We start from the raw sequence: 10,980 nt of genomic DNA, 5'->3' as shown, positions 1-10,980 counted from the left end.
GACTTTAGCCATCCCCCGACCAGCACCTCATCCTTCACCTAATCCCCCCCCAGCCTTCGCCTGACCCCCATGCAGCAGCTTCCTCACTGTGCCCCAAACTCAGCCAAACTTCCTCTAGAGCTCTAACTTCCATGCTGCCAGCCCTTCTCCCTTACCCTCCTCGGGTTCCTTCCTGCGCCCACACTGTCCTGGAAAACCCCTAAAAGAAGCAATTGCACTGGCTTAGAAAACAACTGGAACTTTATGGCAACGTGCTGTTAATCTCTCCTGGGGTTAACGCCTGAGAAATACTCCTTGAAAACTTCCCGTCTCTTCAACAGTGGGGTCACCACCCCTCTGGGGCCGGACCCCCGGCAGGTGCCAGAGGCGGGTCTGTGTTTGGCCGAGGGGCTGTAGATTAGGCCCTGGGGCCTCCAGGATGGCCCCCAAGGCCAAACGGTCTAAAATCAGGGTTCCGGATCCGGCAGCCATCTCTTCACACCCTTCCCTGGAGCAGCTGCCTCCGGAATGGCTCAAAGTCCTCGGGCACAGTGTCTGAGGAAGGAGAAGCCGCTGGGTCAGGGACTGACGGCCCGAGGGCCTGGGCACCTGGCTGACCCGTGTGCAGGGGCTCACCGTTGCATCGGTACTGGAGGTTGGACCAAATGATGTTTTCTTGGGAGAAGCAAAACACACCAAGACGCCCCCCTCGCATGGATGTATCGATGATCACCCCAGAATCTGCCACTAGCTGGGGACCCTCGTAGAGCTTCACTCTGTCCAGGATAAAGGTTTCTATTGGTGCTAGGGTGCCAGTGAACACTGTGCCACCATGCCAGGGCCCTGCTCAGCCCCAACCCCCCTCAGCTCACCAGGCCTGGGAGACAAGGGAGGAGGGAAAGGGGAGGGAAAGGGGTGCTTTTCTCAGGCCTGGGGCCCCTGGCTCTTTGTCCAGCCCCCTTTGCATCTCAAAGCACCAGCCACATTCCAAGCGAGGATTGGGTTGCCATGACGATGAGCACAATGAGCTGGGGGGTGAAGTCACCCGCTTCCCAGGCTCTAGTCTACCCCCCTTTTCCCTTGCCCTGGCGCCCCGCAGCCCTAGGCACCTTAAAGGGGAACCAACCCAAGTGCCTGGACTCTGGGCTCTTGGCCACTTCCCCTCCCTTCCCTGTCATCCCACCAGCTAGGCGATGCGGAGCGGTGGCCAGAGCCGAACTGAGAGGCCTCGGCTCTGCCCCCAGAGCTGTGGGTCTGGGGCCTGCTCTGTGTCTCTGCAAATGACAGTCCCTTCCAGGTCAGATGCCTTGAGGCAGGTTCTGAGCTGTAGTGGTGAAGGGGCTGGATGTCACATGCCTCTCTACAGACCGGTCTGGGCTCTAGAGGCTCCCAGAGGCACCTCGTCTTCAGAGAGCTGAGTGGGGCACAGGAAAGGGAGGACGTGCCCAACAGAGCCCAGGCCGCAATGCTGGGAGGAACGGGCCGAGGTGGCACGCCTGCGGTGATGGGGGAGATGGAGGCCAGTGGTCCCCGTCCATGCACTGAGTATGGGCATCACCAGTGAGTCCCAGCTAAAGGTGGAGGAAAGGCCGGCCTGGGGTCCCCCGGGAGGGCTCGGCGCCCCCTCACCGGATGTAGCCGACTTGAGGCCGGTGCAGCAGCTGCCAGCGGTAGGAGGTCTTGTCGCGCCAGCCCGCGTTCCGTGGGTCGGTCCACAGCAGCCGGACCTGGTCAGGGGTGTGGCCAGTATGCCACAGGGCATTCCGGAGGTGCTCACCTGGGCCTGACACCGATGTCACTGCCTGGGGGACATTGGCAAAGCCGGAGGGTCAACCACAGGACCCGAATAAGGTTGGTGAGTACAGGTGAAAAAAGAAGTCAGGGTGGCCAAGAGAATGTTCTGGGGCCCTAGGAAGCCCGCCTCTGAGTAGGCAGGCTCCTGCTCGGGCGGGGAGGTTTGGGAAAGGGCCCTGGACCGGGGAATCTGGGCGGCAGCGGGACCTTGAGCTGCAGTCCGGGCTGGGCAACCGCCCGGAAGGGCGTGGCCTGCCAGTAGGTCTGCTCCGTCTGCTTCCACATGACCACATAGAAGCGGCCACTGTCCTGGTAGCTGAAGAGGAAGCCCGCGTAGTCGTCATCAGTCACCGTGTTCACGTGGAAGGTGCCCTCGAAGTCCACCCCGTTGAAGGCTGTGTATCCTGGGGGATGGGATCAAGGGCAGGGGCAGCGGAGCTACGGGTGGCCCATCGTGCAGCGGGGGCGGAAGGGATGCCTGCTGCGCGTGTGGCCAGCTCGCCCCCCACCGTATGCCCCCGTCAGATTCCTCTGTTTGGAAATGCCCGAAATTGGACTGGGTGTCCCTTACATACCAACTGCCAGACCGGGGTCGCTGTTCATGGTCTGAACGATTTCCATGCCCTGGTGGCGGGCAGTGAAGGGGAGCCGTGAGCTGGGCATGCCGCCCTCCTCGGCTTGGCCTGGCCCAGCCCGGGGTCCCCGCTGACAGTCCCCCCCCAGCCCACTGCCCTAGTACCTGGTTGAGCACGACCCAGTTTGGGTCGATCTGAGCATCCCCCTCGGGATCCAGGACAACCGTCTGATAGGCCCGAAAATCCGTGAGGGTCACCTCTGCACTTTCAGGGCACACGTCCAGGGGGTCGGCCACAGCGTCATTGTCAAAGTCGTCCTCACACACATCACCAACGCCGTTGCCTGGCCGGAGAGGCGAGGCGCTCAGGAAGGCCCCGGCCACCACCACTAGCTGACAGCACCCCCTCTCGGGCCCTGCACTCCTGACCCACTCCCCACCCCGTCCGCCTCGCTGCCCAGCAAGGCCTGCCACCTCCCCCTGAGCAAAGCCTGCACGGGTCCAACCCTCTGGGGCCTCGGCCTCACCATCTGAGTCCTTCTGATTGGGGTTGGGTACCAGGCGGCAGTTATCAGGACCAGGAGGCACGTAATCCGGGACACCGTCATTGTCATCGTCCCCATCACACTCATCTCCAAGTCCGTCATTGTCTGAGTCCAACTGGGAGCTGTTGGGTAGCTGTGGACAGTTGTCCTTGGTGTCCTGATGTCCATCCCCATCGCTGCCCAGAAGAACAGGCACCAAATAAAGGCCCTAAAGGTACCACGTCCTTCCCTTGCCCCCTGCTGAGGAGTCAGGTATGCCCGCCATTCAGCCAGACCCCTGGCGGCCAGCCACGTGGGAGGAAGGCTCAGCAGCAAGCACACGGGAGACCTGCTCAGCGCGGAGCATCAAGGCCGACCCCAGGGGGAACTGAGCACACCAGAGGGGTGTGGAGAATGCCCGCAAGCCCGCCCGCCCCTCGGCCAAGGCCCTACCTGTCTTCGTCAGTGTCACACACGTCTCCCACCAGGTCGCTGTCTGCGTCTGTCTGAGAGACGGGCGCCCGTGCTCACCATCTCTTTATAGCTGAAGAGGGGGACCCGACCACCTCCCATCATCCACCTGGCCCCCAGCCCGCCCCTGCAGTCCCCTGTACCTGGGTAGGGTTGCTCATTTCAGGGCAGCTGTCACAGGCATCTCCCACCCCATCCTCATCCCGGTCTGTCTGTAGGGGGTTGGGGACTTTAAGGCAATTGTCCAGTCCGTTGGGGATGCCTAGAAGACGTGGGAACAGCCAAGGGTTGTCACCCTCTCTCCTAGGTTAGTAAAAGCCCCAAGCTTTGTCTCTCGTCTGGAGAACAGCTGTTCAGGAACCGCCTGTCCCTTGTGTCACACTCCTGCCCGTTCCGTGCCTGACCCTGTGGCCTACCTCACGTGGCCACTGACACCTGGCGCAGGTGGTCTCGCCCACGCTGACCTCCCTGAGCACGCCTCCCCAGTCCTCAGGCTTCTCAGCCTCCCAGCCCCGCCCCCCCTCGGCCCAGGCCTGCACCATCCCCATCCACGTCGTTGTCACAGGCATCCCCTTCCCCATTGCCATCGGTGTCCTTCTGATCGTTGTTGGGAACGTTGGGGCAGTTGTCACAGGCATCACCAAATGAATCTGTGTCTGAGTTTTGCTGGTCCTTGTTGGGGAACAGCCGGCAATTGTCCTGGTGTGGAGGGGAAAGAGTCAAGTCTCCCTTGAACCACTGGGTACCTAGCACCCCCTAGTCCCTGTAGCTTTGTCTGCAGTCGCTAACCGGTGACGGTCTGCCTGCTTGGCACAGTCCCGCCCACCCAACGTCCAGGTGGTCCACCTTGTCCTGGCCACCGGCCTTATACCCCCCACGTGTGGGATACTGGGGCCCTTCCTGGAGAGCTGCCGGGGACCTGGGGGTTCATGGGACAAGGCGACAAGTGAGGAACAGCATGGGAGCTGGGAGGGGCAGGACGCCTGGGCCACCTCAACGTTCTTGATCCCGTCCCCATCAGCATCGTCATCACACTGGTCCCCCACGCCATCGTTATCAGCATCTTCCTGCCCAGAGTTGGGTGTCAAAAGGCAGTTGTCCTAAGGGTCAGGGGAGGAGGCAGACAGGTGAGTCGCAGCCAGCCGCGGCCTGGGCACCCGCCCTGCCCCGTGCCCGCCTGCCACGGCACCTGCTTGCAGTGCTTGTGGTTGTCCATGCAAGGCAGCGCCTGGTCCGGGTAGCCGTCGATGTCCGTGTCAGGCCCACACACGTTCCCGTTCCCGGCCCAGCCCACGTTGCACTGGGCAACACGGAGGCTGCGCGTCAGCATCTGGGCCGGCTACCCCGCCCTTCCCCTCCCCGCTCCGGCTCCACGCTCACCAACCACCTCCCAGGCCCAGGCCTGCCTCCCTCTCCCTTGAGGCCCCAGCCAGCCCTCTCCCTCCCCCAGACCCTTCCTCTTCCTCCCGAGCCCCAGGCACAGCTCACCAAGCAGGACACTGCCCCGTTGCGTTCAAAGAGGCAGTGCGCGTGGACGTGGCAGGGGCTGTGGGCTGGGCTGTGGCAGGTCCGGGCTGGGACGCAGCCCTGGCTCTGGTTGCCCAGGAAGCCCAGGCGACAGGGACCACACCTGAAAGAGCCCTAAGCACAGGGAAGCAGCGTTCGCAGGAGGCAGGCAGGGTCAGCCCGCCAGGCTCCCAGGGCCAGCATCGTCCCAGCCGAGGGCTGCGGGGTGGGCACTCGACCCTGTGCCAGGAACGTGTCAATTATCTGTTATCTGTCAGTTATCTCCGTCAGGTTCTCCTGACAGCCTTTCAAAGCGAGTAATAACCCCACTTTTCAAGCGAGGACACGGAGGCTCAGAAACGCTGAACAACTTGGTAAAGGTCACAGCTAGCAAAGGGCAGAACCAGATCCCAGACCAGGTCCACGTGGGACACCTACTTTGCGTGGCGCCCTGGGGGAGGAAAAGAGGGAGTGGGGAGTTTGAGGAGGGGTGCACACGCCACCACCCCGGATGCACTCGGGGTGCTCGGCTCACCATCGTATTGGTGCAGATGGAGTTGGGGTCACAGCCGCCATTGTTGCCGTCGCTGCATTCGTCAACGTCGCTGCAGACCTGAGGAGCAGATGTGGGTAGAGCCAGACCCGGGCAGGTCCTCAGACGCAGGAGAGGGCGGGCTCACCTGCGGACATCGACGCGAAGCCCAGACCCCATGCCAGCGCAAAGCCAGCGAATAAGTCATCCCGTTTATCACGAGGGCCCCATGGCCATCCCAGAAGCCCCGGGCCCCGCCAGGCCAGGCTCTCTTGTCTACACATTCTACCAAACTTGACCTGTTTGCTGGCCCGGGCGTAGTCGATGCCCACACCGGACACCCGTGTGCCCTTGTAGCCTCGGGGACAGGCCTCGCAGTGGAAGCCAGGCATGGTGTTGATGCAGCTGGAGCCAGGGAAGCAAGGGTCAGCGTGAGCACACTGCGGACCGGATGACGAGAGGTCAGGCCCCTGCCTGTGACCTGGGACACGGCTCCTGCTCTCGCCGCCCAACACCGCAGCCCGGCCTCCCTCCGTCCCGGACAGCCACTCCCCCAGCACCTTCCCCAGGCGGCCCTTCAGCCTTTGCCCCAGGGGTGTGACGCCCTCCCTCCTCACGGGCTTTTCCGGCCTCCATCTGTCCTAACCCCGGTCTCTCTGCTCCTGACCAACGCTCACCCCACCTCCCGGGGCCTCTCCAAACCCCCTCCCCCAGCGTCCTGTGCCCTCCCGGACTCTGGTGCCCCCACCTCGTTGATGTCCCTGCAATGCGTGCCGTTGCCCTGCAGGCCGGGGGGGCAGGGGCCACAGCGGTAGCCGGGGTGCTCGTACACTTCCATGCAGTCCACGCCTCGGAAGCAAGGGTTGGGGCTGCAGTGGGAACGCTGCTCGTGGAAGCCTGGTGGGGAGGGCGCAGCCGGAGCCGCCGAGAAGTCACCCCTCAGATCGCCGGAAGTAGAGGCCAAAGCCACCGGCCGGAAGCACAGCGATGCCCCCTGGAGCTCCGCCCACAGCCCCACTCACCGCACACCTGACACTCCATGATGGTGTTTCGGATCAGGGACATTTCCTTCACCTGGTGGGCAGAAGGGTGGGGGGAGTCAGCTCTCGGCCTCTGCCGCCCACCCCCGGCGGTGCCGCCCTTCGCTGGCCCACTCCGACCTGGTCTCGGATGTCGTCCCGCAGCTCCACCAGAATCTGGTTGAAGAGGGTGAGCTGGGTGACCAGCGCCTTGGTCTGCTCGCCTGTCAGGGCCCAGGGCATGGCGGCTCAGAGCTGGGACAGCAGCCCCGGTCCCTCGCTGGGTACCAAGCCAGCTGCTGCCAGTGCTGCCCACCCGCCACCACATTTAACTCCGCCCCGTTCCTGGCACAGAGGACTTGGTGGCAGGCGGCTGCCGAAGCCGGGGACCTCCTCCCCACCTCGGGCCCCTTCCGCCTCCTCGGCCCTCCTCACCTAGGATGGAGTGGAGTGCACTGGTCACTGAGGAGGAAGAGAAAACACAGTCAGAGGGGCAAGGGTGTGAAGAGGGGCCCGGCCGGCGCTGGGAAGGGAAAGGGACAGGGACAAAGGGCTGGAGTCTCAGGACAAAGACGGCTTGTTGGCTGGTAGGACAGAGGTGACAGGCAAGCAGCACAGAGGGAGGGAGTTGCCTCGCAGTCAAAGCCCAAATCCCTCTAGTTCCAAGGCATGGTAGTGACAGAAGGGACCCAAGTAAGGGGCCCCAAAGCAGGGCCAGGGTCCCAATACCTCCCATTTCTTTCCTCCCAAGCTTCTACCCCAAGAGCCCATTCTTTGAAACATCTGGGAGCCGTGGGCCTTTTATTTAGGTATTTAGAGCCTCTGTGTGTCCCTGTCAGAGGGACGGAGCAGATGGACAATTCTCAGAGAAACTGCTGGTAGGTGACAGCCGCCAGTGGGAGCTAAAAAAGACCCAGGACCCTCATCTCCATCAAAATCAAGACCAAGCAGCCAAGCTCCTTGCCCTGCTTGGAGGTCCCCAGAGCTCCCCGCTTCCCTGGGACAGCGCTATCCTGGCCACCCAGGTAGATGGGATGACCCGAACGGCTCCCGGGGTCGGCGGCATTATTTCGGAGACCGTGGTGTCCGAGGTGAAGATCTGGGGCGGCAGGGTCGCAGCCCCAGGAAGAGGTGAACCAAAGGAAGGAGTGTGGAGAGGTCAAGAGGGTGAGGCACCAAAGACCCCAGGATGTTTTCTGCGGGCGGGGACGTTGGCTAACGGAAGTCTCTGTGTCACCTGCGCTGTGGATGGACTCGTCCCCCTGGAACGGACACTCACTCAGGGCTCCGACTCGGGCCATTGACCCGCCCAGAATCATCTTCATGGACTCCACGAAGCCCTGGGTAGGAGCAGAGCAGGACAGGAGGGCTGACCCTCTGCTCCCACTGGTGCAGACTCATCCCCAGATCCTCCAGGGTCCTCCCTTCCCGCTCACCTGCATCCTCAAATAAGCCTTCTGTCCGGTCCTAATCTCCAGCCCATCGACCTCCGCTGGAGGAATGGGGGCCAGCGCCGGGAGGCCAGCATGCTGGTCGCCCAGTTTGCAGTCCACATAGAGCTGCAGGGCGGGGCTGGGGCGGGCCGGGCCTCGGAGCCGCAGGAGAGCCGTGTGCGTGCGCCCGTCGGCCAGGCCTGCTTGCTGCAGGTTCACCGCATGGACTCTGCCGTCCTCCCGCTGGTACCGCACCAGCACTGCCCGGGAGGGGAGGTCAGTGCGGGCCCCGCCCCCGCCCCGTCTCCCACTGAGCCTTGGGTCAGCTCTTCTGGACAACACATCTCCCGGGCTATTACCCTCTACTCAGCTGCGTCTCTCTCAACGCTGTGTACGGAGTAGGTACACAGCACGTGTTTTTCACATTGGTTTAAAGACTAGGACTTTCTCAGTGACATCAGCTCACTCTGTCCCATACCCAGCGGCAGCCGGTTGTGTAGCCACTGAGCTGTCTCAGGGATGAGGGCCCTCTCTGTCGCCCTGCATGCTCCATGCCTCCCCCTCCCCCCAGGCGCCCCCAAGTACAACACCCCAGCCCTACAAATGCCCGGCCTCGCCCCGCTCTTTGGGCACCCAGCCTTCCAAGGCGCCTCCTAAACACCCCATGCCAAATGCCCCGTTGCCTGGGCACAGCCTGACGGGGCCACGGTCCCCAGTGAAGCCCAGGGACAATGACAAGGGGTGGGGAGTGGGCATGCAGAAGAGTGCCCAGAAGGGTCACCGCTGCCGAACAGGAGATGCCCGCCAGTCACCTTTGTTGATCTTGCCCACGACAGAGGCCTCCAGCCACCGTGTGTTGTCCTGGCGAGAGTAGAGGCCAAAAAGGACACCGCCCTGCTTGGGGGGCAGGCGGAAGGTGGACAGGAGGTAGATGTCCCCGGCGGTGAGCAGGGCTGTCCGGATCTTCTCCGCCACGGCGACCATCTGCCGAGACTCGCCCAAGGTCAGCAGGTCAATCACTAGCCAGGCAGGGATTATCGAGGTCAGAGAAAGGGGTCAAATGCTAGGGACTGCCCTCTCCCCTGAGCCCTCAAGGGTGTGGCGCCCTTCATCCCTCCCCATCACCCCACTACCAGACGACGTTAGTCACCTCCTTGAATTCAACCCTTGTTGCCATCAGAGGACAGGCACCGTGCCTTCCTCTCCCTCCAGACTGTGGTCTGCCACCCTCTAGGAACCCACAGGCCTGAGGCTCACTTGGAAATAACAGAAACAGTGCCCTACAAACTTCAGATGTCCCCACCAGGTGGCGCAAGGGAGTCACTGTGCGGGCCGCAGGCAGGAGTAGCACCTGGTGCCGGCAGAGCCCGAACGGCAGGCAGCTTCTGCCTCCACAGCCGGCTCCGGCTCATTCCACACCCTCCACGCCCCTCCTCCCACCCTGGGCGCTCGGCACACTCGCTCCGGGTGGGAACAGCTGCCCACTGAGGGCTCCCACCCTCCCACTGTCGGGCCCTCTCCCTGGGGCATGTGGGACCCAGCTCCTCTGCCTTCTGTGTCCTGGCCAATCTGTGGTTTCCCTCCCAGCCAGTGAAGAATCTGCCTGTGTCATCTGCTCCAGCTACCTCTCCCACACCCACAGGCCCATCCCAGCAGCAGACCTCCGGGAGAGCCCGGACCTCTCCGTCCCCACCCCCACTCTGTCCTCGGACAGCCAGCAGCAGCCAGGGGACCAAGCAGCCCAGGGACCCACACGGTGCACCCACCTTCGCGCTGCTCCCTCCGACCCTGGGGCACTGCGGGATGCTCGGGCACCACTCGGCCCGGCAGCCCTAGCATCCACCTCCTGAGCCCTGCGCCCTGGCCTCATGCTGGCCCCGGCCAGTCCCCACTCACCTACCCCCCTCTGCTGTTCACTCCTCCCCACGGGCCATGATTCACCGACTCTGCTTCCCTCCCGCTCAATTTCACGACTCTGCCTTCTACCCTGGCCCACATGTTCCCTGCTACTAGGCTGGGGGCAAACGGGGAGGAGGCCGAGGACGGAGACCGGCTTACCCTGCAGGTTCTGACTGGCAGATGAGAAAGTGCAAAGGAGGAGAAGAGCGAGGGCCCCCCGAAGTCCCTGTGTCTCCATGCCGCTCAGCCGGCTCACTACCCCTGGCAGGCAGGCGGCTGGGAGGGGAAAAGGCTAGGCGGAGGGAGCAGGAGCGGGGGGCGGAGGGACTGGAAGGGGGAGTTGGAGGGGGGGCCAGCCGGCGGGTGAGGGGGGGCTGAAACAAAGAGCTGCCAATCACCCTGGAGGCATCCCCAGCTCAGGGAACCAGGGGCAGCGGGAAGGGGCCCTGGAGGCCTCCCTGCCTCCAGCCTCTCCCCAGTGGTCCTCTCGCCTTGCTGCCCCCCCTCTCCCGGCACCTCGTCGTTGAGGGCCACGACCAAGTGCTACTGTTTTCTGGGTCACAGCTGGGGAAGGCAGTGCCCGACAGTGGGCATTATTCCACAGCTGGCGTGAGAGGATGCCAGGGGAGTGGCGGAACCTCGCTGGCTCCAGTGCCCACGGGGCGCGGAGCATGCCGCTCGGGCGGGGCAAGGGCTCTTTATGAGGGCGGGGGGGTCCCCTGGCGCGCGCCTGTGCCTCCGTTTTCCCTCCCTCCTGGGAAAACCTGGAAGCGTCCAACGGGAACTGTCTGAACCTGGTCGTCAGTGAGGTCGGAGTGAAGGAAACAGGAAAGAGCAAAGGGACACCAGGGACAGAAGGAGACCAGGAAAGGGGGCCAGGCTGTGAACCCCGCGGGTACTGGCTGACAGGCCGTGAACCGGGTGAAGCGGAGGGGCGCCTCGGTCCCCGTTACCAAGGCGACAGCCTGCGAGCCCCTCCTCCCCTCCCCCCACCCAGGCCCGAGCCCGGCCTCGCTCCGGCCGCCGCCACCGCCCCTGTTTTGTTTCCATGGCGACAAGCGGCGCGGGCCGGCTCCAAACATAACGCGCTGTGGAAAACATGCGCCTCGGGGGACCCCCCCCCGCAGCCCCCGCTCGGGGCCGAGCCCTGAGGGGCCGGAGCGCAGTCCCGGCCACGTGCAGGTCTGCGAGAGCCCCCAGAGCCGGCCCGGGCGCACGAGACCCCCTGCTCCCAGCCTGCCGCTTCTCG

At 63.8% G+C, this 10,980-nt stretch overlaps 1 protein-coding gene across 2 annotated transcripts; it reads right to left on the bottom strand.

Annotated features, from left to right (window-relative positions):
- Positions 1-222: 222 nt before the first annotated feature.
- On the bottom strand, positions 223-10,048 carry THBS3 (thrombospondin 3). Of its 2 annotated transcripts, none has more exons than XM_011366420.2 (23): positions 9,891-10,048; positions 8,645-8,851; positions 7,836-8,092; positions 7,637-7,739; positions 6,835-6,861; positions 6,541-6,623; positions 6,403-6,454; positions 6,129-6,277; positions 5,680-5,820; positions 5,384-5,461; positions 4,831-4,983; positions 4,532-4,642; positions 4,335-4,442; positions 3,882-4,041; positions 3,486-3,604; positions 3,325-3,377; positions 2,875-3,068; positions 2,513-2,691; positions 2,349-2,397; positions 1,981-2,177; positions 1,609-1,781; positions 616-755; positions 223-534 (listed from the first exon to the last, which is right to left on the bottom strand). In XM_011366420.2, exons 1-23 carry the CDS (start codon positions 9,967-9,969, stop codon positions 476-478), a joined length of 2,871 nt encoding a protein of 956 aa, XP_011364722.1. In that variant the 5' UTR covers positions 9,970-10,048; the 3' UTR covers positions 223-475. The 2 variants fall into 2 exon arrangements, with proteins under 2 accessions (XP_011364722.1, XP_011364723.1); XM_011366421.2 differs by lacking the exon at positions 9,891-10,048 and adding an exon at positions 9,599-9,842.
- Between the last annotated feature and the right edge of the window lie 932 nt (positions 10,049-10,980).

Source organism: Pteropus vampyrus, unplaced genomic scaffold, assembly GCF_000151845.1.
Source record: "Pteropus vampyrus isolate Shadow unplaced genomic scaffold, Pvam_2.0 Scaffold124, whole genome shotgun sequence".
NCBI classification, from domain to species: domain Eukaryota; kingdom Metazoa; phylum Chordata; class Mammalia; order Chiroptera; family Pteropodidae; genus Pteropus; species Pteropus vampyrus.
Note: the sequence above shows the minus strand (reverse complement) of the source record. Positions and strands in the feature narration are given on the sequence as shown.

Excerpts from the sequence above, each read along its gene's own strand:
- THBS3 (XM_011366420.2), bottom strand. The coding sequence starts at position 9,969 with ATGGAGACACAGGGACTTCGGGGGGCCCTCGCTCTTCTCCTCCTTTGC. Across the intron at positions 4,643-4,830 it reads ACGGGGCAGTGTCCTGCTTG|TGCAACGTGGGCTGGGCCGG; the intron begins GTGAGCTGTGCC and ends CGTGTTGCCCAG. Across the intron at positions 2,398-2,512 it reads ACTGGGTCGTGCTCAACCAG|GGCATGGAAATCGTTCAGAC; the intron begins GTACTAGGGCAG and ends GCCCGCCACCAG.